The sequence below is a fragment of the Phyllostomus hastatus genome, unplaced genomic scaffold (assembly GCF_019186645.2).
Source record: "Phyllostomus hastatus isolate PE091 unplaced genomic scaffold, TTU_PhHast_1.1 phas_contig_196, whole genome shotgun sequence".
Taxonomy (NCBI): Eukaryota; Metazoa; Chordata; class Mammalia; order Chiroptera; family Phyllostomidae; genus Phyllostomus; species Phyllostomus hastatus.
Window position 1 is genome coordinate 31,310,635 of NW_025333709.1, and position 27,476 is coordinate 31,338,110.

A 27,476-nucleotide genomic window follows, 5' to 3' on the forward strand; every position below is an offset into this window, starting at 1 on the left:
CACCACATACTTACAGTATTAAGTAGCTGGGATGTCAGAATGCAAGTGTGTGTGTCCACAGGCAACTTTTTGAGTGGATAATGTAGAAGTTGCTTTGATGTCCCTCTGTTCTTCATTTCTGTGCCTCTTTATTAGATGAATGTACCCTTTATGTGATTGAAAACTTAAGAACCTTCATCTGCTTCCTACTGTGTAATGTAGCCACCGTGAGCCAAATATTTAAAATGCATTTTCAGAATCTTAACTGTGTGCCCAGTATTTTACAAGTAATGTAAAGATTTTGGTTGAATATCTGAAATATACAAACATGCTTTTAATTCTAAAAGGAGTAAGAGAAAGCTAATTAAAATGTAAATCATTTATAGCTCCCAAGTTTTGAAGAAAATAGCAGTTTTCTAAAATTTCTATTCCATAACAATTATGAAAACAGAACAAAATTGATCCCTTAACATGATATGTAATTACTATGTATTTTGTATTAGATTGTATTAGATTGTCTTGTATTAGATTTAGTACTAATTAGGGAATGGCATCATTATTTATTTCCCTCTCAGTTCAGCAACTGTTTTCCATCTATTTCTCTGTAAGATGCTAATGTGGGAGCTTCTGGTTTGAACTCAAGTCACTTCCTTTACCGTTTGAAATCATGAAGTATTAACAGTCCAGTTGTCAAGAACAGTTGTTTCTGTTCCGGTTTCAGTGACGAAGAACGTTACAGATACAGGGAGTATGCAGACAGAAGCTATGAGCGTCACAGAGCAAGTCGGGAGAAAGAAGAGCGGCATAGAGAAAGACGACACAGAGAGAAGGAGGAAACCAGACACAAGTCATCTCGAAGGTTTGCTCTTTAATAAAATAGTAAAATACTTGGAAGCTGACAGAGAAATTTATTTGACTTCAGGAAGTAAAAGCAAAGATTTCCCAATAACCAGTCGAGCATATGTATTCCTAATTAGAAGATTAAGAATAATGTTTAAAAAGTTGATTCCTTATAGGTTTCAACAGATTTTTAAATCTGACCAGACTGTATTTAATACCAGTAATCCAAAATGAGCATGGAATGTAAAGTAATATATGAGAAAATGGGGCTTTCTACATTATCTTGTTGGGAGGAGGGAATTTGGCATATGAGCCAGTCTTTTATAGTAAATATTATTAAAGCAGTTTAATTAAAAAAATTCAGGGCATTAAATAATAGTGCCTATTATTTGGCTAAAGTGAACCCTAGAAAGTATTTCTTACTTTAGTGCTTCAGCTTCTCATTTGTAATTTGTCTTTAAAAATAAAATATATGGGCCCTGGAAATAATATTGGCAAAGATGAGCCTATAAAGTAAATACAATCTCAGCATGAAAGTTACAAAAAACTACTCCCTAAAATGTTTTGAGAAAAATAATGTTTTAAATTTTTTAATACCCACATTGAGGTTTTACCTAGACAAAGTGGATTGATTTTTGTCACCACTTGTGTACCTAAACATTTTTAAGAACAGACCTTACATCTTTTTCAGTAATAGTAGACGTCGCCATGAAAGTGAAGAAGGAGACAGTCACAGGAGACACAAGCACAAAAAATCTAAAAGAAGCAAAGAAGGAAAAGAAGCGGGCAGCGAGCCTGCTCCTGAACAGGAGAGCACCGAAGCTGCACCTGCAGAATAGGCCTGGTATATAGCCTTTTGTGAATATTAGTGCCAGAAATAGATACTACAAATCTTGTTTATTTTTCTGGATAATGTTTAAGAAATTTACCTTTAATCTTCTGTTAGTATAAAAACTTTTTTCCAAAATAAAAGAGTGAATTTTTCATGTTAAGTTAAAAATCTTTGTTTTGTAATATTTAAAAAATAATACAGCAGTGACTTTATATCCAAGAAGGTAATGTGAATGACTCACTCAGCAGGGAATTTAAAGAGCTGTGTTTAGCTGTGTATATACCAGTACCTGATAAAAGTCAAGGTTCCACCTTGGCCATAGTGTTCTTGAGTTAATCAAATACTAGTCTCTCAAGAGGTTTCACCGCAAAGGCATCCAAGGGCACCTCCTGCGTCTTGAGACTAAAACTAGTCTTTTATCATTGCTGCTGTGGCACTGATGCTTAGCGTATTACAGAACTCATGCAGCCTTGACATCGTAACTTTCTGATAGCAAGTATTCAGTGTTCTAAATCCGGGTTCATGGCAAAATTAAATGGGGAACTTTTATATCCAAAATAATAAAATCTAGGGGTCTTTGGGTGACCTCTGTGAAATAACTTAATCCTAAGTGTCATTTCTAGCAGGCGCAGGGACACGCATCACTGACACAAATCGAATTCCCTCGTGGCCATCTGTATGAGCCAGGGTCCAGCTGGTTTGGTCTTTCTTGATGCTTTTCCCAAGGCTCCTTGGTTGAGCAGCCTGAAGATTTTTTATACAGTTACTAACTATATTGTGACTAAAGTGGTAAGAGCTTTAGTTATTTCCTATTAAATTTAAGAAAAAGCAAGTATATAATTCTGTGAGCATTTTCAGGGGTTAACACTTAGAAAGTATTTGTCATGTCAGTGATGGTAACGACAAGGTTTTGAAAGAATTACTAGGATCTTTTAGACAGTGGTAACAAATGAATTTAGTATCACATACTTAAAGACACCTATAATTTTTAAAAAATATTTATTTCTCATTTGATGAAAGGAACATTTTTTGGCAATTAACTTATAAAATCCTCTGGGTGTAAATTATTTTAAAACACCTAGAATGTACCCTTGCAGACCTCAGCATATACCAGATTTTTAATTTAGTTGTATGATTTGAATTCATCGGGGGCATACAAATCATTTCATCTGTTTAAGAGCTTTTTATTAAATAGAAAAATATAAAGTTTAGTGATGCAAAATCCTCCACACTGAATAAAAACTATTAGTAATGTTATGTTTGGAGAATTATATTTTGAGGTGTAATTGGCTTCCATTACATCATATTTTTGCTGACATTAAAGTTCACATTTTTTCAGTGTATTCTTTAAATACAAAAAAATGACAAGATAAATACATTGTTTAAACTTAATTGTGATTTTCTGTTTTTCTATGACCCATCGTTCTATAAAAAAGTGCCAGGCCAAGAAACAATGGTCAGAGTGATCTTTCCTTTAAGTTCTTTGAGCATCCTCGCCAAGCAGGCATGCGTCATTCCTGATGTGCTTCTGCCGTTCACAGCCAGAAGAATGTCACCACATCTGAAACAGAACACACAAAGCAAGGTGTATAGTTACCGTTTTGCTCCACAGCTGAAGTTAATTCAGGTTTATTTGATGGTCCTAATTTTTGCTACATCTATTTTAATTACATTATTTCTCACTAAGATTTTTTTCCCATCCCTCATTTAAATTCTGCAAACTCGACCCACTCAGCTTGCATTGGAAGGGATGCCAAAAGTGAAGGAAGTTGCTGTGTGGGACCAAGTAACTTACAATTATTTTGGGTTTCTTAGATTGAATGCTATGTAGATGTGTTTAATTTCTTACCAATAAAAAAGGTATAATAAATACATGCATTATTTCAAGTTGGGCCAAGCTTTGACATGTATAATAGGGGTTTTTTTTGTTAAATAGTTATCATTACCTAATTCTTCCATCATTGTATGCTGGTGTTCCTTCAACAATGGATTTGATAAAAAAAGGTTTGTTCCCATTGTATTCTTCATAACCTCCTACAATGCAGAACCCCAGACTTCCAGCTGTGTTTCTTCGTAGTATGACATCTTTACAGTTATACAGGTACCTGAAATAGAATGTAGTCTAATCAATATATAAGCATAGTTAAGTTGAACTCATAGTTAATAATTCCCATTCCTTCTTTTGGCATTATTTTTTAGAGTAAATAGCACTGGTTGGGCCTCACTCAAAATTATGTCATAACCCATTGATTGAACTTCCATTTTCCATTGCTAAACACCCTTTTAAAATCACACCATCTATTATGTTTTGCTTATATGTCTGCTGGGAAAGGTAATCATATTTTTGGCTTGAAGATTTAATGCTTCAATTTATACTAAACAAAGTTGAATATGCATAAAGCCTTATAGGTGAACCAAATTCAAGCATACTTATGTCATTTTTATTTACCTGTAGATACGATTTTTAATGAAGGCAAAATAATTTGAGTAAATGATTAATTTCAGTGAAAAATATTAAACCTACCCTAATTAATGCATTTGTTGAAATTTTTACTTTTGGAAAATACTAGTTTATATGTAGTTCTCCATATTTAATAAAGGCTATAAAGACATGCAGGCATAAAATGAATGGAAATTGTACACTTAAAGATTGTGAGAATGATTCATATAGGAGGAGAGAAAACTGGCAGTAAATGGAATAGCAAGTTATAGAAGGACTGGGAGAAGGAGAGACCACAGGTGTTTGTAAATGAGTAGAATCCTCAGCTAAAATAGAAAAGGAGATTTGAAGAAGCGTTCTTTTACTATTCAGTGGCTATTGGGTCACTGTTAACATAGGTGCAGGCTACAAGCAAACTGTGTCACAGTGATGATAGAGGTTGTGTGTCAGAAGCTGGATTTGGCTCTAAAATCCCCCAGCCCAGAAACTAATTGGAAAGAAAATTAACATGTTCATAAAAAAAAAAATCAAGATATTGTTTATAAGCTGTACCTTAAAATATTAACTGATTTTTGAAAAAAACAATAAAACGTCTTGTTAAATGTTTTATTAAGTCGCAGCGTTGGTCAGTAACATTTGTTAAACTCTGAATTTACTTGTGAGCTTTTTCCTATTTTGAACTTATTATAGGACAAATCAAAGATGTGCTAAAGTATAAAGAATAACAAGGAGCTTGGTAATTTTTCCAAATAAGAAATTATGGTTACCTTAAAAATAATTTAAACTCTGTCGAAAGGAGTTAAGTATGGTGTTAAGTATGGGGAAGTCTTTAGCTGCTCTGGAAGGGTCCGTGTTTTTGTTCACTAGCTGTTCCTTCAATGGCTTTCAACCCCTTTCCTCAGCCCACTTCTCATTGGATCTCAGTGTTTCAGTGAGCCCCTACATTACCAAAATGTGGCTCTCAAGTTATGTGCCTTTCAGTGTCCGGAGATAAAAAAAAATACATTTGTATCATAATAGTAAGATACTGTTTGCCTTTCACTCATTTTTTTATGAGCACGCAGTGGTGTTTTTCCAGAGAGCACGTGATAGGTGATCTGGCAACCGAAAGGAGAGTCCAGATACCATCTGTTAAGCCAAACATTAAAGAGGTTTGCAAGAATACACACTACTGATCTTCTAATTTGTAAAAATCCTGCTTTTCTTAGAAAAGACTGTTAACATGTAATATGTTTATTATTTTAAATAAGTATAAGCTCTTCAGAGTAATCCATAAGGTAAATATCATTAGATATAGCCTATATACAGAGATTCTTTGCGTTCGTCAGTACTTTGATAATTCCAGAGCTGACATTTACAAAGTTGGAGGTCCCACTGTTATCTCATACTCAACATGTTCGAAACAAGTAATACCTCCTTGTTCTTCCATACTGTGGCAAAATAATTGCATTGCTGGCCCCCAGCAGTCACCCTTTCCAGGCATCCATGCCTGCTTGCATAACTTTGTGGTGTTTTCCCTATTCTGATTCAGGACTCAGCCATAAGATCATCAGTGGGATTTTTGCCACAAACAGGCAAATCCTAGGTAAATATATAACTTTCTGCTGAGGTTTTGCAGCTGGTTGTTGTACAGCATGATTGTGAAAATGCGTAATTGATGCTCCTATTCCTATTTTAGTTGTATCCTTTTGCTTTTTTTAAAATTACTAAATTAGCAACTAGGAAACTTGAACATAGAAGTGGAAACTCCATCTTAAAACTGAGTAACCATATACGCAGGTGAACTTGCAAGGGCAGTGAGTCAAAGAGTGGGGATGGAAGAGGAAGTTCCCACAGCTGGAGAGTGCAGGCCAAGCCGGTAGAGCCCTGGGGGCCATCATGAATGATCCACTGCTAGGCAAATCACCCATTCTACATGGGAACACCAGAAGGAGGAAGGCCGACCATTAGCAGACCCACTGGGCCCACTGTGGTGGAGAAGGGCACGAGTGAGGTAATAACCCAGACAGACAACCCATAGGGACAGGAAGGAGCCTGTCAGTGTGGTTGGTAGGGTGGAGGAGAGAGACGTGCAATGTGAGCCACCCTCCATGCAAGGCTGATCTTTGCTGGTGTGGGAGAAGTAAAGATTAAAGAACTAAAGACAAAGATTAAAGAGTCAGCAGACACACTACGAAAGTGGAAAGTAACAATAGTAACAGTAATAACTGTAAGACAGAAACCACTCACCAAAGAAATGCTGCTATAGAAAATGAAATTTTTAACAGCCATATTACTGTGAATTTAAACTACTTCTGAAATAATTCCTAAGTGAGATCAATGTAGAGATACAAGATTTCAAGGAAGATATGAGACAAGAATAAACGAACCAACAGAAGTGACTACAAAAACAGATACTACTGAAAACACAGTAAGGGATGTGAAGGACAGATCAAAATACGGAAAGAAACCAATGGAAATAAACTGTTGAAGAGAAAATGGATGAGATACGGAACACAAAGATATCTAATACATATCAGGACTCCCTGAAAAAGAACCCAAATAACAAGTTATTTTTAATATTAAGGTGAAAAGACCAAGCCACACAAAGATGGGAAGCAATGAAGTGGGCCTCACTTCTCTGCACCATGACTCGATGCCAGTTAACAGTGATGCAATGCCTACAAGGTCAAAGAGTGTGACCTAGCATGTCCAGGCAAACTGATACAAGTTCCTGTTGGTAGTGGATGCTGTCCCTGTACACTCCTTATGAATTCTTACTGTAGCATTGTTTGTGAAAGTCAGTATGGAAAACAACCTAAGTGTCCACTATCAATTCAATACATTGTGGTACGTTGACACAATAGGGTATATTAAGCCGTTGAAAGAACGAGACAGCTTAGTATGTACTGGCATGAAGTGATACCCAAGATATATTAAAATTTTTTTAAAGACTCATTGGTACATAATAATGTGCATGCTACCACTGTGTGTACAGATACACATAAACAAGAGGTCAACAAACTACAGCTCAGTCCCACCACCTGGTTTTGCAAATAAACAGCCATGCCCGCTCATTTACATATTGCCTGTGGCTGCTTTCATGCTGCCACAGCAGAGCTGAAGAGTTGGGACAGAGACAGTATGACCCACAAAGCCTAATCGCTGACCCTTTTCAGAAAGTTGGCCATCCCCTAACATAGGTACTGCCTGGGAAGATACACGTGTGACTGACTGTTGAGCGGGTCTGAGGGAGCAGGGGTGGGAGACTAGACCTTTCCCTCTGTATGCTTTCGTGGCCCCTGAATTTTGTAATGTGCTCATCAGATTACTGTGAGGAGGAGAGGAAGGAGACTGAGAATAGCCATGGTGACTGAAAACCAGGGTTGTCCCTGCTGGCACTGTTTCACATTGCCTTTCTACTCTTCTTTTAAAAGAATGAGCAAATCCAGATTCTTCTGGCAAAAGCAGGAAGGTGCTCTCCCAAGACAAAGTGAAAAAGGAGGGAAAGAGAACCATTCACTTGTTTATGTTTGGAATAAAAAGCATCTTGCATTTGTCCCATCTTACATGAACCTGGACTACATAACAAAATAGCTTTGAAGCACAAAATTTAAAAGGTGATCTACATTAGGTAGCAGTTTCAAAAAGATGTTTTTAACAATAAAAGTAACTCTTCCACCTAGGCTCAGTTCTAAAATGTTTCAAGATTTTTAAACTGCCTCAATGCCCAGTTTTTGACTGTTTGAAAACGCACTCATTTAAAATTTATCAATTACTGAAAGCTCAAAAAGGAATCTAGGTCGCTTTGTATTTGAGCCAGGGATTGTTTTTCCCCAACCTCATTTAAAATTACTAAAAAGAACGAGAGAGACTGACAATATCTCCACCCTCAAAAAATGTTCTAAAGCTACACATCCTGCTTTCATTCATTCATTTAATCCTAATCAGCATATATGTTCAGTGACTCTATTGTTTAACATTTAAATCACACATTTGAAATTAGTAAGAATCTTTCGAAGGTCAAGAATTTACGCTCTGATGCAGGTGAGCAGACCCCAGCTTACCTGTCCTCCAAATACTTAATTTCGGTATACAGCCATTGAGCAAGGCTACCCCCCAAATCCTGTCCCAGAGTGTCTCTGAGACAAAAAAATGGCTCTACTGTAAGAATCTAGTCATCTCACTAAAATGACAGCTCAGCTGCTTCCTCAAGTTTTATACAAGAACCTCACGAGAATAGAAACTAGTGCGAGAAGATCAAACACGTCCTCAGTCAACATGCTTAAACATGCAGTCACAGTAAAATGTTCTGCTGTGTTACTTTATGTTTAGCTGGGCCACCCAAAAGCTAAAGAGGTAAAACCACAGAAGGGGATCATCCTCTGTGCAAGTTCCTAGGGCTGTACCGCTAGCAGATGAGGGAAGGGTGAACCTGCCCCTGCTCCAGGGTGTGTGAACTCCCCATTGCAGGAGCAACTGTACGTGGCAGACCTGTGACTGACTCATTGTGAATGCCTAATAGTGTTGCCACATCCAAGCTTTCTTCTCTGCCCTATGATTTCTGCATGCATTTTCAGTTACAAAAGGGAATTCAATTATTTCAAATTGTCTCATAACCAAGCCCAGGGTTCATTAATATACTAGTGCCATAAATCAGCCCAAGAGTCCAATAGTGGTCTAAGAAATACAGTTATTTCTTCCCAGGGCCACCCGAAATCCTTTTCTGTGCATCCTCCCCAAGGATCTCTCAGTGGGACTCACCCTGGTAATTCCAGCCACATGACCCAGGACGGGGACCAGTCACCAGCTGGGGCTGTGTTGTGGTTGGCGTCCGGGGCTGTGTTGTGGTTGGCGTCCAGGGCTGCTGGGCTGCCACAGTCTTCCTGGGGCTCACATTGTTTGACTTCCAAGACTTTAAGAACCACCGAGGAGGACGTGCTTTTCAGTAGTGCAACGGCCTTGCTCCGGCTGACCTCTGTTAGTTCTATTCCATTCACATTCAATAAAATGTCACCTGATGGTCAGAGAAGCAGAAGCCATCCTTAGAAGGAGAGCAAATAGGACCTTCTATGTAAAGTGCAAAGGGGCAGGGAGTGACTGGGATGCAGGAAGTAGTGATGTTGAGGGGCATGTCAATTAGCTTCTTGCACTGATATGAGGCTGGATTCTCACACAGCAAATGGTGAACTGTGTGCATGCTCCAAAACGTTCTAAGTTCTGTAAGTCACGTTTGGAGGTTTCTAAAGCATACCCATTGATGTGTGGCTCTTGCCTTAAAAAAAGGGGGTGGGGGGAGGAAGGAAGATTAGCCTCATTTACCACTTAATCAAAGAAAACTTGCATCTCCACTCCCATTTTTGTTTCCTGTTTTTAGCACAAAGGGAGAGCACTTGGCAAAAGCTTTTAGTGCCTGCACAGAGCCTAGTGTGTGGTAGGCACCTAATAAATGTAGTTTGAATAAATGAATAAGAAGCTACCCCTTAGAGTATCTGGAGAGGAGTTGACAGGAGTTAAGAAAAAAAATGGACCATGGAACTGTGTTCTTAAAGAGGAAGAAAGAAGTTGTAGAATTGTGCACCTGTATAATTTTGTTAACTAGTGTCACACCAATAAAGAGGAGTAAAGTTAGAAAGAAAGAAAGAAGAAAGGAAGAAAGAGAGAGAGAGAGGGAGGAAGGGAGGGAGGGAGGGAAGAGTTATTTCTCTTCATTGCAAAGGTGCTAAGAACTACCACTGGCTAAGCAGGCTGTACCATTCCCATACATCATACTGTATAATCATCTGCTCATGTTTCACTAACAGGTCACTTCTTGGTTGACCTCATTATTCTCCACCCAGGTGCTTGGGTGAAAAACAAAAGCAAGAGAAACTAAAAAGCATATCTCCCCTGCCTCCATTTTCTATTTCATCTTCACCCTGATTTTCTGCCACCTCTGACTAGCTTTTTTTACACAGAATAACCATAGCAAGAATTAAAAAATAGGGAAAATATAGGAAAGGCCTTGCTTGAGTCCTTTCTGACCACACAAGAAGCACCATCAGGTTGGCTGACTAAATCCCTTAACATCCCACCCCCCTCTGGCTCCACAGGCTGAGCGACTGTACTTCAGAAACTTCTCACATTTTATTTTTTGAGTCTGAATCCTTAAATAACATAATTGCTCAACCATCTGAGCTGCCTCTATCTGTGAACTGACAATATTACTAAGGCTACAATTCGCCATCATCATTCCAGGAGTCCAGGGCACATAATGAGACGTGTCACTAGTGGGAAAATACCTATTGAGTGGTACTTTCACTTAATATTTATTTAATCCAAGTCTATCCAATTATTTCTATCCAACCCATAAAATGGGACAATTCATGAACAGTTGCAACATTGGATCAATCCAGCAAAGAATCATTTAGAATAAAGGGAACTAGATTATACCATTTAATGGAAGCAACTTCTCCATAACTGTAGCATTTTCCTATGAATTCTTAGCATAGTTTGCAATACTTGCTTTTTACTAACACACAAGATGGCACCCACATGAACTGAGCGAGGTGAAATCCAGTCCAGCAACTACACTCAAACCCATCAAGGTCAATGGGTAACAGATGTCCTGGCCAGAGCACCCTCACATTCTCTCGTTAAATCTGGAAACAGTTAGCTGCTAATTCCTTTTCACACTGCTGCTCCAGAACCTGAAGTCTCTACTTCTTACCTGTTTTTATTCTTCCGTCTCTGCTTATGACTCCTCCGGGCTCAACACTGATGACGTAGATCGGCAAGTCCCACTCCCTGTGGGACGCTCCCCCTGCAACGGTCATGCCGAGAGATTCACTGGGATCTTTTCGGACAGTAACCACCTTCTCATGACAAGTAACCGCAGGATGGAGGGGCTAAAGGCACAGACAGAAAAACATGAGTTTGTATTTCCTACATACAAAAACTACCAAAATTGCATGTGTACAATGTATGATGGTGGTACTTGGTCTCACAGAGGGGCACACACAGAGAACCCTTGCTTTGCCCCCCCCCACTCAGCAGAGCGCCATCCTGAATTCTATAGGGTGATTCGGAGGACGTTTACATTGCACACAGGACCAGTAACATGGAAGGAGGAACAGGTTGGAGACCACTGGGGAAATATCAAGTATATGAAGTGAAACAGCATCCCATTTTTCAAGTGATTCATTCATTCCTGATAGTAGTGAGTCAACATTTCATAAAACTCTTTGTCATTCATGAATATCAGAAATTTTCCTAAGTTTAAAAAAAGTAACTATATTTTAAGTTATGTAAGTAGTCAATTTATAAAGTAGTCACTTTAATTTATGTAAGTAGTCAATTATAAACTCAAAGAAAAACAGTAGATTACATAGAAAAAAACTAAAAACTCATCTGAGGGGAGAATGAGAATTTGTATTACTATTTGCATTTCCATCAAGAAACTAGAAGGAAAAGTGGTTTCGTTGCGGGTAGGTGGAAATGCACAGATCCGGGCAGGTGAGGCTTAACACATCCCATCCGTTTGGACCCTGTATGTACATTATCTATTGAACAGATCAGATTAATAGGAAACTTTTGTAAGTCTGATTGTTGACATCTTATAGAACTATTACTCGCATGCACAGGGTTAATTTTAAATGCTTCATTATGAAGCACGATAAGCCTAGGCTTTCGCATAGGCTTTATACTTATTATCTCGATTTCCGATGTTTTTAAGTTACCCGTGTCTGTTTTAATGGCCTTATTGTATAGAGTAACGGCCCATGACTGTGCACCTGGCATTTAGTGCATTGAAGACGGTAAGTACATGTTTGTTGAATAAATGGATGGATACACTGCAAATTGCCACAAACTGTTTTTGGTAGTAATAGAATAATAAATCAGAATTATGAATAATTATGGCAAGATATATGTTACAGCTATATGTTACTTGTAAGGTCTGGACTGTGTTTATGTAAACCCCAGAACCTGGAAGATAATGGTTATCAGATGTGGGTTATAAAACTGAAATGGGACTTTCTTCAGAGAAGAGTTTCAGACTAAGACAAGTAACAGTCCTAGCGCTCCAGCTGAGACCAAGGAGTAAACTTAGAAGGGCTCTCAAGATCCATTCTCGGCACATGACCTTTCCCTTTTGAAAAGCAATTAGATGCAGGATGTCCCTTCCTTTAATCACAAACATCTCTCAAAAGGGCCCCACTTGGAGATGCAGGCAGTTCTGAAGTGCCCCCAGCTTGGCAAGAGTTCTAAACCCAGAGACTCCTGCTGGCTGCCCTGTTGCTTCAGCTCATTCCTGGGAATATTCATGAAGCATTTACTCCTGAGGCTCACAGAGAAGAGCTTCATTTCATTCTTTCCACGTGTGGGGCACAGGTGTTGTATGGGTAGCTGATCAATCTCCCAAGGTGATGTCTGAAGCACAATATGAAATATTCTAGAAGACAAATACATCTCACACACACTATCATCCTTGAACAGCTGTGGATGTTATATCCCCACTGAGGACAGGTGGTTTGCCGTCTTCTGAGAAATTAAACAGGACACTGTGAACATCTTTATGCACACGTATCTTGCGCAGGTGTAACTATTTTTTTAGGCCAATGGCCTAGAATGACAATGGCTAAATCAAAGCATCTGGGCAATAAATATTCATGAATAACCTTCAAAATAGTTATATCATTTATAATTTTACTAATACATTGTGGAAAATGCTGATTTCTCAGAATTCTTCCAGTACTGGGTTTTATCAATATTGATATTTTCCCAGGTGAAAACAACGATTCCAATAATTTGTCTTTCTTTGTAGTAGCTTTGAACATCTTTTATTGTTATTTGGGTTTCTCATAGTATTTAGCCAGTGAGATTTGTAATAAGGTAATCTATGAAACAGATTAATTAAATGAAATGTCACCAAACGGAAGATTGGACTTTTACCCAAGAATACTTTGGTTAAAAGAAAATGTGTCACAAAATTCATTTGAGAGGAGCAAAGCTACATGTATTATGAACTATTCCAGAAGTTACACTGGCTTCTCTCCTGCCACTCCAGTTAATAGGAATTCATGAAGCTTTAATTATTTTGTTGTGAATAAACATTGCTTGAATAATGTACAGATTGGCCAGGTACACCTTTAGGAAAAGGGAGGAATATTATTTTCCACTTAAGTAGGTCAGAGCAGACAAACCAAGACTCAACATTTAAAAAAGTCTGATCAGTGAAATATAGATGTAAAGAGGAAAATTGGGACCTCAGCAAAAATTTGATCAGCTCATCCGGGCTCTTTCCACGATTCATTATGATTTGGTGGGAGGAATTATTACAACCACAGTGCTGGTGGAAGCTTCATTTTAGTGATTTAATGAGCTACAATAGAGTCTAGTTAATTTCCCTACAATTAGTTAACCAGAATAAAACTTTAAGAGAATCAACTAGTTCTCTATGAATAAATAGCAGTAGCTTAATTTAAACAAGCTAATAGTGTTTACTAGTGAAAAGACACCCTGGAATTCTTATCCATAAAATGGTTTAGCAGGGGGTGCTTGGTCTACTGAGATTGCTTATTTATTGTAAATAAACCTGGGATTTATAGATTTATGGGGCATGGCTGGTTTGGCCGGATGGCTGGTGAAATGGGGAGGGGGCGTAGCCCTGTAGGCTGTGTAATTAACAGCCTACAAAGCAGAGAGAAGTCCCAAAATCAAAATCTCAGGATTGTTTCTATATACATTGTTCAAAGATTCAAACTTGTGAGTTGTTCCAAACTGAAGCATAGCCTGATGTGGTATGTAGGCATTCCCTAATTTGATGCAAGAAGAATGGGCTATCTGTAAGATTTTTTATTTTTTAAGTTGCAAGTGATTTAATGAAACCAGATCCCAGAAGAAACAATGGCTGGAAACTCATTGCCATCACAATAGGATGCCAAGCCAAGGCTGTGGGACTCGGACTCGGTTTGGTCTAAGCAAGGTTTGTGTTGCTTAGACACTCGCCCAAATGGAGAGGCTATAGCATTGCCTCTAATATCGGCCACAGACAGAAGCAGAAATTGGGCTGAGTGATCTCATGTCAGTTTGCCTACCTGAAGGATGCATTCTGCCTGCAGATACATTCTGCTTTCATTCACAGTTCTAAATTTTTTTCCTAGATTTGAATTCCATAAGATAGGACATGTACTTTTTGGTTTGCCCCAATCCCCACCACACCCTAATATTACATGAACTTCAAGTGTTTATATTATTTCTTGGGTCCTTCTGCAAAAACAAACATACTAAAAATAGCAGGGGAATTGTTCATTTTCAGGCAGACTGGGAACTTCAAAATCCAGAAGCCAAGTAAACCTCTTGTTTCATTTCAAAGTGAATGAAAAACAGTCCTTAAAGAAAGTGACTTGGAAAAAAAAAACATGACAGTTATTTGGCTTAGACTGGAAACAAGGTCCCTGTATGAGGTCTGCAAGATCAGGTTTCCAGCCTCTCCTGCACCGTCCTTTCTCCGGCTTAGATGGGAGACACATGTTACCCCACCAGGTCTTGAAGATGGGGCTCTGGGCTCTTTGTTTTACCAGACAAACCACATAGTGTGTAAGTGATAGAGCCCACAGACGACACGTAGAAATGTTGAAGTGCAGCCTTCCCAAGAAATGGTTCCCCGCAGAAGCAGTGGGCGTACCCTGGCCGGGCCTCACCTTGGGAGTGTGGCTCCTGTCCTCCGGCCCTGGGGACTGGCTGCCGTTGCTGCTCCAGCCGGCTTCCTGAAAGATGTCAGGGCTCTGCTGACGGACCTGGCGGGACACGACGAGGTGAATGCGCCGGTCACTGGCCTGGGCGATAAGACACATGCGTTAGCCACTCTGGGCTCCCATCCAAAGTACCCGGCACCCATGTGTTGCTTACCAACATGTGAGTTGGGGTTTACGCATTTTATGGGAAAAAAGTGGTTTCTAGTATTTCTCATGGTGGTGCCCACTTTGTAATTTGATAAGACCACAAGAGGCATTTCCTTTAACCTTTATTTAATAAATGGCTCTACGGTACACAGCCTGAAACTCTGTCTGAAGAAACTTTTCAGATAGAATGCGGTGCACAATGTAAAGCAGCAGCCTAGTGAAATCCCAGACCCAAGGCCTACTACCAAGGATAAACAGTAAAGAAAAAGAAGTAGAGTTAGTAGCAGCAAATGGCTACTGCAGGGAGAGAAATTCTGCATCTGATGGTTTCAGACACTTGGGGGTTGGAGAAGATGGGCACTTCAGGGCTACAGGGGTGACTTCGTGGGTTCTAACACAAGTCGATTAAAGGCCTTTGCCTGGATCCCTTCTTTTTTATGTGGCTGCCATTAATTCTGACTTCTAGTCCCCTGTGCAATGTACATTGGTACTTGGACAGAGCACGCCACATCGCAAATGCATTGCTTATTGGAAAGGTCCACTCCACACCGTCAGTTACAAACTGGCTTTCCGCCCCAGCTGAGTCGGATGTGTGTCGGAGAGCACAGGTCATCATTCCAGAGCTGCTGAGTATTGCAGCCCCAGATCTGCAGGGCAGTTGGACTAGGCCTTGGACTTGGTAAACCTACATAAGCAGGGCTCCCTGACAGCCCCGTGAAGTAGCCACTTGTGCTCCCCCATTACTCTAGTAAGAGCTAACAGTGGCTGTGGCGTGGTTAGATTTAATCAGAAGGGGCAGAAGGGGCCGCTCCAAAACACTAGATTTGCCAACAAGAAAGAGAGGAGTAAGTTTCAGGGGTTCCTCTCTTCATCCCATCCCCTGACCACTCACAACCACAGCAGAGCTGGACTTTAGCCTGCCAGTCTTCTCCAGCCACAGGAATGGTCACCAGACCACAAAAAGGTCAGGTCATGAAAGGAGGCCCTCGAAAATCCACGCTCTTGTCCATGAGCTTTTTGCTCCTGGTCTCTCTGCATCTTCCCACACCGCATAACGCACTCTCACTGTCAAGAACTGGGACCTTGTTTTTCAGACCTAAAGCCATAGAACCCACCAATGAAACCAGATCCCCACTGTTGGCCAGCACTGATCAGCCCAAACCTTCACAACTCTGCATCCTTATATTAATAAATGTCTCTCTTTCAGGCCAACCTTAAAACCTACGGGTCATCAATTAGGTGGTTGCATATTAGATGAACTTTCTTTTATCCTCTCCTGAAGACATGCTTATTGATTTTAGTGAGGAGAAGGGAGGGAGAGAGGAAGAGAAATATTGATGTGCAAGAGAAACATCAATTGATTGCCTCATGTGCATGCATGCACCCCAGCTCGCAACACAGGCATGTATTCAGACCAGGAATTGAACTTGTGACCTTTTGGTTTACAGGATGATTGTCCAACCAACTGAGCCACACCAGTCAGGGCTAGATGAACATTATAAAAAAGTGCTGAAGCACCATAAGCATGTCTATTGTAAACATCATGATAGACAGTTGGCCAGTTGAGTTGATTCATTTCACATAAATTTAGAAAATCCAATACTCTGGTTTCTCTTCAGATCATATAAATCTTTTGCCTTTTTTAAATTTAGAAAATCCTACCAAACAAGACTCAGAAGGAAATATGAAGCCCTGGCTGGTGTGGCTCAGTGGACTGAGTGCCAGCCTGCAAACCAAACAGTCACCTGTTTGATTCCCAGTCAGGGCACAAGCCTGGGTTGCAGACCAGGTCCCCAGTAGGGGGAGTGCATGAGAGGCAACCACACATTGATGTTTCTCTCCCTCCCTTTCTCTGAAAATGAATGAATATATAAAAAGTCTTAAAAAAAAATAAAAGAACAAGTCATTCACTCATGTTCCCTCACGTAAAGCCAGTCATCGGGCACTTGCCCTTTCTCTGTTCCTTCGACTATCTCAAATCCCCTGCTGTTTTTCTTCATATAGGAAGCCTATGTCATAACAGAGCAAAAATAACAAGCCCAGGAAACAATCATGAAGCAAGCTGACACAAAGAACTCTGGTATTAGCCAACAAAACTCAATTCTTAGAAGAGTATTTTGTAATCACTGTCCCTTTATGCTGTAAGCCTCACATATCTTAATGAGGTTATCTCTGGAAATTTTCTGAAGCAAAAATTATTAAGAGATAAGAAGTGGCAAACGGTCAAGTCGAAACTTCAATGGCTGAGCCCAGGTTCGTTTATCTACAGGGAAACTCCGATGTTGAGACAGATCCGGACAGCAGGTCTGTCTCTAGGCCAGCACGCTGGCTCACATTTGCTCTGGACCAGGAACGTGACCTGGCCACCTCAGAACAGTTGAGAAAATCTGAAACTTACATGTCAAATCAACTCGCCAGGCAAAATCCAAAATGTCAGGAACAGCCTGCAAGAGCTATTTAATTCACAGTGTCCAGCGCGAATTTCTCACTGGGCTTTCAAATGCTGACTTCGGCATTAAGTTGTTGGTGGGAAGAGCACTCCAATAAATACCCCTGGTGTCAATTTATGTGGAAATAAATTCCCTGCAAGGCTGGGTCCCTGGCTCTCACCAGCCACTTTATAAAATTGCTCTCAGGGAGATGCTATCTGATCCATTTTCTTTCCTAGCTTTTGAAGTTGAAGGTGGAACTTGGGCTAATGTGTTTGTCCTGGCTCCAACTTTTGGGAACAGCTGGATTCAGTGTAGAGAAGCAGCACTTAGTATCAATCTTTTCTTTCCACGGAGGTGACTCTGGTGTGAATGTGGAGTGAGTGTGAGCAGGCGGGTGAGGGGAGCCGGCTGAGGGACGGGATAGAGGAAGGAGTGCACCAGGAAGGCGGGTGCGGCAGCCCTGTCATGTATGGGTTGGCCAAAACGTTCGTTTGGTCTTTTCTGTAAGATGGCTCAGGTAGCGCTTAGCTTTCTTGAACTTCATTCAAAAACTATTTTGTTAGATTGTATTGCAACAGCTGTCATATCAGCGTGCATTAAAAAAAAAACTAATCAAAATTGGTGAATTTTTGTGTACACATTTTAATACTGAAGATGGAAGAAAATACACATTGTTGGTGTATTATGCTTTATTATTTCAATAAAGGTAAAAATGCAACTGAAATGCAAAAAAGATTTGTGCAGTGTGTGGAGAAGAAGGTGCTGTGGCTGATCGAACATGTCAAAGTGGTTTGTGGAGTTTCGCGCTGGAGATTTCTCACTGGACAGTGTTCCACGGTCAGGTAGACAAAGTTGATAACAATCAAATCGAGACATTAATTGAGAATAATCAATGTTTCACCATGCAAGAGATAGCCAGCATACTCAAAATACCCAAATCAATAAAGTTATTGGTGAAAATGAAAAATGTTTTTTATGCTAAAAACTAAATGGACATTTTGGCCAGCCCAAAAGATAAATGTTCGAACGCCAAACGTGCTACAAGTGGGAGGCGGGCAGCTCTCCTCCTGCAGCTCTCGGGGTGGTGCCGTGTGCATGAAGGGACTGCTCGACAATGGGGGCTAGCTCCAGCAGCAGCCAAGGCAAGAGCTAGATCCTTTCCACTTGAAGTTTTCTCCCCTCTCTCCCTTCAACATCCAGTTTGCTCTAGGCAAACTCGGGACACAGTGGTTACAAGCTGCATGGCCAAATCGCTGTACCATATACTCCTTTCTCTTCCAAGAGCCCAAGCATTAAATTCCCTCTTTCCTTTTTTTTTTTTATCCTCACCTGAGGACATGCTCATTGATTTCAGAGAGAATAGAAGGGGTGGAGAGAGAAGGAAAGAGAAACATTGATGTGAGAGAAGAACATTGATTCGTTGACTTTCAGTCCCTGACCAGGGACTGAACCCGCACCCTAGATATCTGCCCTGACCGGGAATCGAACCCACAACCTTGGTTTACAGGATGACACTCCAACCAACTGAGCCACATTGGCCAGGACTCCCTGTCTCCTTTCTATGTGTTAAAGGGAAGGGATTCTAATGGCATCCACGTCCTCCCTGTGGATCTTAGCTTGCTGGCAGCCATTCTGTTCCCATAGCAGATGTATGCTTGCCCTGGGCCAGGCACTTCGCTAATAGCCTTGGGGGCACGGCCCCTGCCCGCATGGAGCTTGTCTTACTTCAGGGACAGTCAGAAGCAGGCACCATGGAAAAGGTATGAGTAACACACACTAGAGTTTCCAGAGGCAGAACTGATTACTTCTGTGTAAAAAAAATTGGAAGTCCTAATATTCAGAGAAAGCTGGAAGGTTAAAACTGAGTAGCATTTCTCATGGAAAAAACTTTTTTTTTATTGTTCTGTTTAACAGCTGTTTTTCTTGAAGTGTTTGAGATCTGACTAAAAATGGACAATACTATCTATTTAATGGGAGTAAGCAGAGGCCATAGGAGGGAGCCATACATAGTCTGGGAGCCTCATTTATACTCAGCCTGTTGTAAAATAATAAAATTCCATCTCTAAGAGTTAGAAAGAGGAGTCTGAGAGCATCTTTCCATCACGTTCAGCCCAGAAATGGTTCTTCTTCCTACAAAATTCACTATGGCTGACAAGGACTGCTCATATTTCAGGATGTAGCATGGACTGGGAACTTCACACAACAGAACGGTGAAACTCAGAGATGCTCCTGCACAAGGAACCAGGACAGGAGTCCTGCAGAGCCAGTTATTGAACAGGAGGGTCTTTCCACCACCCTCGTAGGGCATGGGGCCAGGAGGTGGCTGAGAGGGCCAGCCGTGGATAAAGGCAGAGCAAGCGTGGACAGAGTTCCTGTACTTCAAGGTATAAATTTCTCCCCTAGCCTTGTAAAAGGAGACTGGAGTTAAACCAAATGGTTTATAGCATTTGCTGCTTTAAAAATATATGCATATGCTTAAATAAATGTTGGGCCAACTGTACCCAATGTATGTGAGTTCACTCACTGTGTTTTTTTGTGTTAGCTTTATAATATAGTTTCAAGTAAGGAGTCCCCACATTCACCTCACCACCATCAACCCCCAGTGCCCCAGGATTTTCTCTATAGAAACACCTGGAAGAGGAAAATCCAAACTGACTGTTGGGCCCGGAGCTCATGCTGCTCAGAGCAGAGGAACCACACACAGTGCCCTTTACAGCACCGGATAGGCCCACAGGAGACCCGTGCTGGACGGGGTGGCTCTCTTGTTACAGTGAGAGGTATAGTTGGGTTTATAATACTATAAGCTGTTTACAGAGTTTGTCTCTACTTAGCATTTCATCCATTAACATCAGAGGTTTTAATGACTATTTCTTTAAAAAAACCAAACTCACTCTGCATCTGCATACCCCTCTGGTTTCTTTTCCAAGGCTCCCAGAGCCAGCTTTAGCTGATTTCAACATATACATGTAAGAATGGTTTTCCTACGCTGTCTGGGCTTGCCCCACATCAGCGTGCCTTCCAGCACCTGCTCAAGCCCCCTTCTCAGTGGCCCATCCTGTGCTCACAAGGCCCCAGGAACTGTGGAGGATCAGTTCCTCAAGTCAGAAAGCCACAGACATGGAAGAGATGTCAAGGGCATCATCTAATCAGCATCACCTCTGCAGCCCACGCTTCAGTTCCCCTGCAGATCCCCACCATGCTGTCCCCAGTCCATGCTCCGGGGCCTCACTGTGTCCCATGGCGGTCTGGGCCACATTTAGAGAGCACTAATTAGAAAGTCTGTCCTCAGGTGGAGCTGAAATTTGCCATTTTCTTGCTTGCCCATTGGTTCTAGCCATGTCCTCTAGGGAAACCCAAAACCAATTTCCACATGACAACCCTATCTGAAGATAGCTCTCATTGCCCTTCCTTACCTCTTCACCTTTCCAGGTCAAATATTCCTATTTCTTCAATATTTAACATAGTTTCAAGTTATCTCAAAAACATGGTACACTCTAGACTCACTCTAAAAACCTTGTGTATGTGTGTGTGTGTACGTGTATGCCCACACAACAGAATTGAACCCAGAAAATGAGTTCTAGTCTGGCCAGCACAGAGTAGGGGCTTTTTTGCTGGTGGATCAGCTGCGCCCAGGGCCTCACTGATGGAGTTCCCATTTTGCCATTTCACACACGCACTGGGGGTGGTCTTTGTGTTCCTTGAAGCCAAGACCTCCAGAGATGTCTGTCTTCATCATTGCTGATCAAGTGAAAGGTGACAGTGAGGGCCCCAGCGCTCCTGTGCAGGCCACACGGCAGCACTGCGGCCCAGCTCTGAGGTTGCATACGGCACTCAGACCCGCACAGCAATGCAGACGTCAGGAGGCGTCGGAAAAGGGTTACTGGCTGAAAATACTGCAGTTGTCAGCTATTCCTGCTGACGTGGCAATGAACTACACGATGAGCTGGAGAAACGAAGTCCTCGCCCTAACCCTCCTTCCAGTGAGCAAGAGGACTTCGGACAAACAAAGGTGCCTGTCACCGAGCAAAACCCTGGGGGCGCCAGAAACGTAAGTGCAGAATGAGCTAAGGGTGCACCATAAGCTGATATCCCCTATAAAACGAGCTCCGTGAAAGCAAACCTGGTGTGTGTCAATGTGTCCGCCATTGAAATGTTCGCACCTAGCACAGTCCCTGGCACATTTTAAAAAGACTTTCTGAGTATCTTCTGCTGGAGAGGCAGCAGCTACTCTAGTGAGCTAAGAGCAAGTAGCCTGGCCAAGGAAAAAGGAAATTGAGGCCCTGAGGAAAAGAGGTGAATAGAAACCTTAGGATTTGTCTGGGGTAGAACCGGAGATTTGACATAGCAATTTCCCCCACTGTGTTCTAGCTCCATGTTCATCTTTGCATTCGCAAAATCACGTATCTTTTAGGGACTGAGAAATTGATGATGATGGTATGCCATATACAGGATCATGCAGATGTCAGTGACAAGGTCAAAATTAGAATTTAGTTCTTGAGTCCTCAGCAGAACAACCCAACTCTTCAGTCTGCTTCAACCAGCTTTTCTTTCGTGGTATCTAGGAGTTATTCTCGTGATCAATTCTCTTCCATGGTAAGAAAACCATGTGTGTGGATGACACGCAGGTTAGAGAAAGGTAGTGAAGTTCCAAGACTCCCTAACATTTGCAATGTGTAGCTGTGATAATATCCACCCCTAAAATTCTAAGCTGCACAGCTTTACCGTGAATGCACGAAACTTGCATCTGGACTGTAAGAACTCGGTTCAGAAGAATGTTTTTTAAATCTCTGTGTTATTCTATGAGCACTTAGCTTACCACAACACCATGTTAAAAAACTGTTTCAATAGAGATTTAATCTTATCCCATACTAGCTGTCCAGATCTATAAAAAGCACCAGGTCAATCATGTCTCATTGCTCTGGCAATTCTTTCTGGCTCCAGGGAACCAAAATGTCGGCCTTTTCCCAGTTACGCAGTGGAACTCAGGAGCCAGAGTCACGTGTTTGGAACGAAAGTGGGTGACATGAGTTGTCCATTATTTGCTTTCTGACTGAGTGCCAATCATATTCTGCTTAAAAATTTGAAGAGCTTGGTTGTCAGTTCTTCTGTGAAGAAATGACTTTTCATTTAAATATTCATTCATGCAAAAGGGGAAAAAAATCATACATCTGTCACTATTTATGAAAACCCATCTTACTGCCACCTCTACAACCAGCTTTGGATTTTTTTGCTTCTGCATGAAACCTAGAAGTTGCCCAGGGGAAAAAGGCCCAAGGAGGGTATTCAAATATGAAATCCATAATCACTTTATTTATTAAATGTATATATTTGACCTCCTAAATAAATATGAACTCACTGATCCAGCATTACAGATGTGAGCATCTCAGAATAGCTATAACTCTCAGAGGCTACCATTCTCCGCTGATTCCTGCATCAATGCATGCTGAGTCGCCAGGGTTTTAGATGTGCAGTTGTCTGTCTGTCTCCAGGGTCTCAAATCTTTGGGCCATATTTCTTTGTTCTCCCATTTTAGGTGGGACACCAGACTGTTCCACAAAGCTGTCTCTTCCGTACAGTTATTCTAGCCATGGTGCGCAAAAAGCTTAAACTGACATGGAGAAAAATAAAGCTGTACTAAGTTCTCAATAAGTCAGCTGCCCTGCAGTTGGAGCTCCTGTCTAATTCTGGGCTCTGGCACCCAGGCTGCTGCTGAGTAAGCTGAGGTTAGGACTCCACACATGTAAAGCTGGTCAGGTTTAAAACAGTTGTGGCTTCTCTGTAATAATTTTTCCCTGAAATAATGTCGAGAGAGGCAGAGTGTGTGGTACTGTGGGAGAAAACACAACCAAAGGACATGTGGGCTGGGAGTTTCTTTCTAAGGCCGGTATGATTCATGGGGTAGGTACGGGCAGTGCAGCCAAGGACTGGTTGGAAACTGGAGTTTTAACCTTTGAAGCACGTTTAGTTTAATGCCCTCAGCCTGGTGTGTGTTACAAGTATCACGTAAATAAAACCCATCCTTGAGATTGCTTAACTGGGTTTTCCCAGCACTCTATTTTTTCCTATTTCTTTTCCAACTAGCTTTGCCCAGTTTTTAAGAAATGCCTCCTCCCCTGCTTATAAAGCATGTTGGCTTTGTTTAGTAAGCAGAAGAATCTTTTAGGAAGTCCCACTATTGGGCAAGATTTCATAAATTAACTTTTTCAGGGAAAAAATGTGTTTTCCTCTTCTGTTACTAACATACAAAAGTAGCATGCCATATGGAATCATGTAGAATGCCAAATCTTTCCAAATGACTCGAGTAAGAGAGTTTTTGTTTGCCTCTTGCTACGTATAGTTAGTTGGCAGGCAATCTTTAGAACGGATGCAAGTTGCACTCATTGACCTGCAGGGGGCGTTAACAAGTGCAACACACAAGATAACGCCTACAAGTCTAATTGTTAAAGAAAAAAAAATCATGTTTAGATTGCAGTTTCTTCATGAAGAAAGACAACAAGAATACTTCCTTTTTCATGGGCTGGTGTTTTCATAAACATTGCCTATGCTCTGTCTCCCCCAGGATTAGCACACACAGGCAGGGGCCATCTGCCAAAGGCTGGCCCGGCTGCCTTTGAGATCAGAGACCAGAAGGTATTCCAAGCTCTCCGAGGCCAGGACCCGGGTCAGTCTTGTTCCTCACCACACAGCACACAGAAGGCGCTCAGCCAATGATAACGAAACACATCTCAGTGGACAAAAATAGAGACGCTACCTTGAGGGAAAACACTATGTAAAAACAGATTTCATGCTTGTTCTTTGGTAAACAGTTTGACAAAGATTTCCTATGAGATAAAATATGTAAGTTATGTTTTATCTGCATTTACATGTTTTATAATTTGCCTCAGTTTCTTCACTCAGCACATTATGTGTTGTCTGTTATTGCCAGACATCTCTCTGATTACTCAGTAGAGTGATATGTCGCACTCTGCTGTACTCAACGAAATTGGCAGGTAATAATAATTAGTTGATAGAAAAACAAAATAAAGCAGATTAGAGGATATAGAACTGGGAGTAGCAGATGCCATTGTCAGTGGGACTGTGAGAGGTGACGTTTGAGAACAGCCCTGGATGAAGAGTGGGAGTGAGTTACACGGGTAGTTGGGAAGAGTCTACCAGTAAGAGGGGCAGCGAGAACGTCAGCCCTGAGGTGAAGAAGCTCTTGAAATGTCCGAGGAGTAGCAAGAAGGCCATGTGACTGAGCTGGGTAAGGCAAGGGGAGAATGTTAGGAATTCACCCCTGTGCTTGGGAAGTGGAGGTGGAGACATAACCAGAGGCCAGATGACGTGTGGCTCTGCAGGTCAGCGCTAGGTTTCGGAATCGGTAATCTAAGTGTCTTGGGAAGCGTCGGAGCGCTGAGCACAAGACAGAGACATCTTGGCACTGAGTTTGTAAAGTGGTCGTTATAACTGCTGCGTGAAGACCAGAGGCAGGGGACTGAGTGTGTGAGCAGGGAGACTGGTTAAGAGGCTCCAGGGTGGCCCAGACCAGAGCTGATGGCGGCTGGGCTAACAGAACCATGGAGATGGTGAGAAATGGATTATAGGAGGGGATGCTGAAAAGAGCGAAGGTTCTTTTTGGCCCAAGTAACTGGGTAAATGGTGGTGCTGTTTGTAGAGACTGGGAAAGACCGAGGGCGGAGCAGGAGTGACAAGGGGGGGAAGTGGAAGGAAGCCAAGGGTGCAGGTTTGGACATTACATTTGAGATACTGTTCAGACATCCACGTGGCAGCTGGCTATGAAGTGTGGCGTTCAGAGGAGAATTTGGGGCTGCACATATGAACTTGGAAATAGATGGCATGAACTCCAGAAGGGAAACACCCCTTGTAACTGCTTTTGTTCTCTGCCTGCAAGACTCACACCCCATGTTGGGAAGATCCATCAGGCCGAGAATCACCTTGGAAATGGGACACCACCAAGAGCCACAATTCAGGGGCAAAGGCACAACATGTCCTTCTTGTTCCAGTGAATGGAGCAAGCAGGGGAAGTCCTCCTGTCCCCTGCGTCAGGCTGTCCACATTTAAAATGACAGTATCATCCCTGTTTGATTCTCTTTAAAGAAGAGGGATAATATTGAAAAGCGTTGCCAACCCCTGGAAGAACTCCTCGGCTAGAACCTGAGGGTAGGGAGACTTAGTGGAACTGGGATAACCACGTCCTTGGGAGCAAGCTCTGTGTCCTGACTGCCGCCCTCCATGGAACCTGGAGCCACATCAGTCAACTACCGATGCTGACTCCCCCACTGTTCCCAAGCCACTTGGGTCGCTAAGTGGAAGCGGATAGGCCTGGCCGGGTAACTGCAAATACTACTTAAGGCACCATGCTCCAGGCACTAACCACTTCTCTAATGGACTTTTACTGAAATGTTCTTTTGTGTTGTATCTCCTTTCAATGACCCTCCCTGCCTCCTGCACCTAGAGAACTTCTGATTCCTCAAAGGCCCAGTTGAAGATCTTACTCTGCAGAATCCCTAGGCCAATCTGAACAAAAATCTCGCCTTCACCTGTACCAGCATAGTGCTTCCTGTCTCCAGTACAGGACTATCACACCATGAAGCAGTCATTCGGAAAAAGCCCAGCTACCCTATGAGACTGTGGGCTCCTTTGGAAGAACAGCCTAAGAGTCACCATCTCTCTGTTCTCTGCACCTCGCGCAGGGCTAGTCAAGCAGCAGAAACTTATTACATACTGACTAAATGAAGTGAATGAAAGGGTTAGAGTGAAAAACCCAGAACAAAGCCTGTTCCTCTGAGAATAAAGCCGGCAGCTCAGTGAACATTTGAACACTTCATCATTACTCAGCCAACGTCAACAAGATGCATGCTGGGGCTTGATGACATCACACTGGTTGGAAATCGAATTAGTGTGAACCAATGTCTTGCTACTGGGAACTCTAATTGCCTGAATGATCAATAATTTACATATCTCTCTTATTAGAGTACTTCCTCCTAAGTTCATGCTTGAGTTTCTGTGGGCTTTCTAGGGGTCTGGATGTAGCCACAGAGACAGGGCTTAGCCTTAGCCCATCCTATGCCGGTCTCCAGCCACAGAATCACTGGAGGGTGTGAGACACAGGTTCTTAGGGCTGTTAGTACAGTGGGATGACTGGAATGTGTCCAGCACGTATCTGAGTGACCAACCCACGGATCTGCAACCAATATACTGGGTACAGGGATGACATAACCCTGATGACCTTGAGAGATCTTAACTTGTATCATGCTGGATGGCTGGCAAAACCTAAGGACTGTCCAAGGCTCCAAGACCCCAAGACACATCATTTGTTCGATTAACATTCTTACTTGGCCTTGGATCTTGACCCCTCAAACGGGAGGCACCGTAGGTCACATGGGCAGTTACAGGGCAGGTGGTCAGGGGGAGGGTCATTCCTGCTCACACTGGGGATTTCTGACCAGGTCTAGGAAGGACCTGTGACCCACCTGGATCAGATGAGCTGCGCTTTCTGGGCTGCCGTATCTAAGGTCATGTCCATTGATGGCTAACACACGGTCGTTCTCCTCCAGCTGACCGTGTCGGTCCGCCACACCACCATCCAACACGTTGAAAATGAATACCCCAGGTTCGTCCACCTTGCGCACCAGTTTTATCCCGAGCTGCTCCTCAGGGCTGCTTTTGTTGAGAATCACATGGAAACTGTCATTCCGGGGCCCACAGGTGTCCAGCGCCTGCCCGTTGCTCCTGCTTCGGAACTTCTGCTCGCGCAGCACAGTCAGCCACAGCACCCGGCAGGGCTGCCGCAGGAGGCGCAGGGCGTAGTTGTGACGTACGTTGCTGATGTCCATGCCGTTGACCTGGGGGGTAGGGACCCAGTGTCAGCTCCACCTGCCGCACCCTTCCCAGGAGGCCCGGGGCCACAGAATCACCAAGGCCATTCCACAAAGCTGCTCTGTTTTATCAGCTTATCCCGTGTCCAAATATCCCCACCTCCCAATATGACTTCCCACTCTGCCACACGTGCCACCTGGACCCCCCTTTCAGGGTCCACCTGGTCCTCACACAGCTCTGCACATTTACTCATGCAACCCCAGCTCTCATTT

The 27,476-nt window shown here is 42.2% G+C and overlaps 2 protein-coding genes across 25 annotated transcripts in view; one reads left to right on the top strand and one right to left on the bottom strand.

Annotated features, from left to right (window-relative positions):
- Positions 1-1,819, top strand: part of FIP1L1 (factor interacting with PAPOLA and CPSF1) — a 73,427-nt gene extending 71,608 nt beyond the window's left edge. For all 23 annotated transcript variants that reach the window (XM_045833920.1, XM_045833921.1, XM_045833927.1 and 20 more), the window contains 2 exons: positions 701-838; positions 1,511-1,819. In XM_045833920.1, coding sequence (XP_045689876.1) covers positions 701-838; positions 1,511-1,658 — 286 coding nt within the window. In that variant the 3' untranslated portion in view covers positions 1,659-1,819. The remainder of the gene's footprint in view (positions 1-700; positions 839-1,510) is intronic.
- Positions 1,820-2,633: 814 nt separating this feature from the next.
- The window catches only part of LNX1 (ligand of numb-protein X 1), a 149,230-nt gene continuing 124,387 nt past the window's right edge, over positions 2,634-27,476 (bottom strand). For both annotated transcript variants that reach the window (XM_045833917.1, XM_045833918.1), the window contains 6 exons: positions 26,859-27,230; positions 14,753-14,887; positions 10,780-10,957; positions 8,835-9,087; positions 3,598-3,756; positions 2,634-3,212 (listed from right to left, as the gene is read on the bottom strand). In XM_045833917.1, the coding sequence (XP_045689873.1) occupies positions 3,077-3,212; positions 3,598-3,756; positions 8,835-9,087; positions 10,780-10,957; positions 14,753-14,887; positions 26,859-27,230 (1,233 nt within the window). In that variant the 3' untranslated portion in view covers positions 2,634-3,076. The remainder of the gene's footprint in view (positions 3,213-3,597; positions 3,757-8,834; positions 9,088-10,779; positions 10,958-14,752; positions 14,888-26,858; positions 27,231-27,476) is intronic.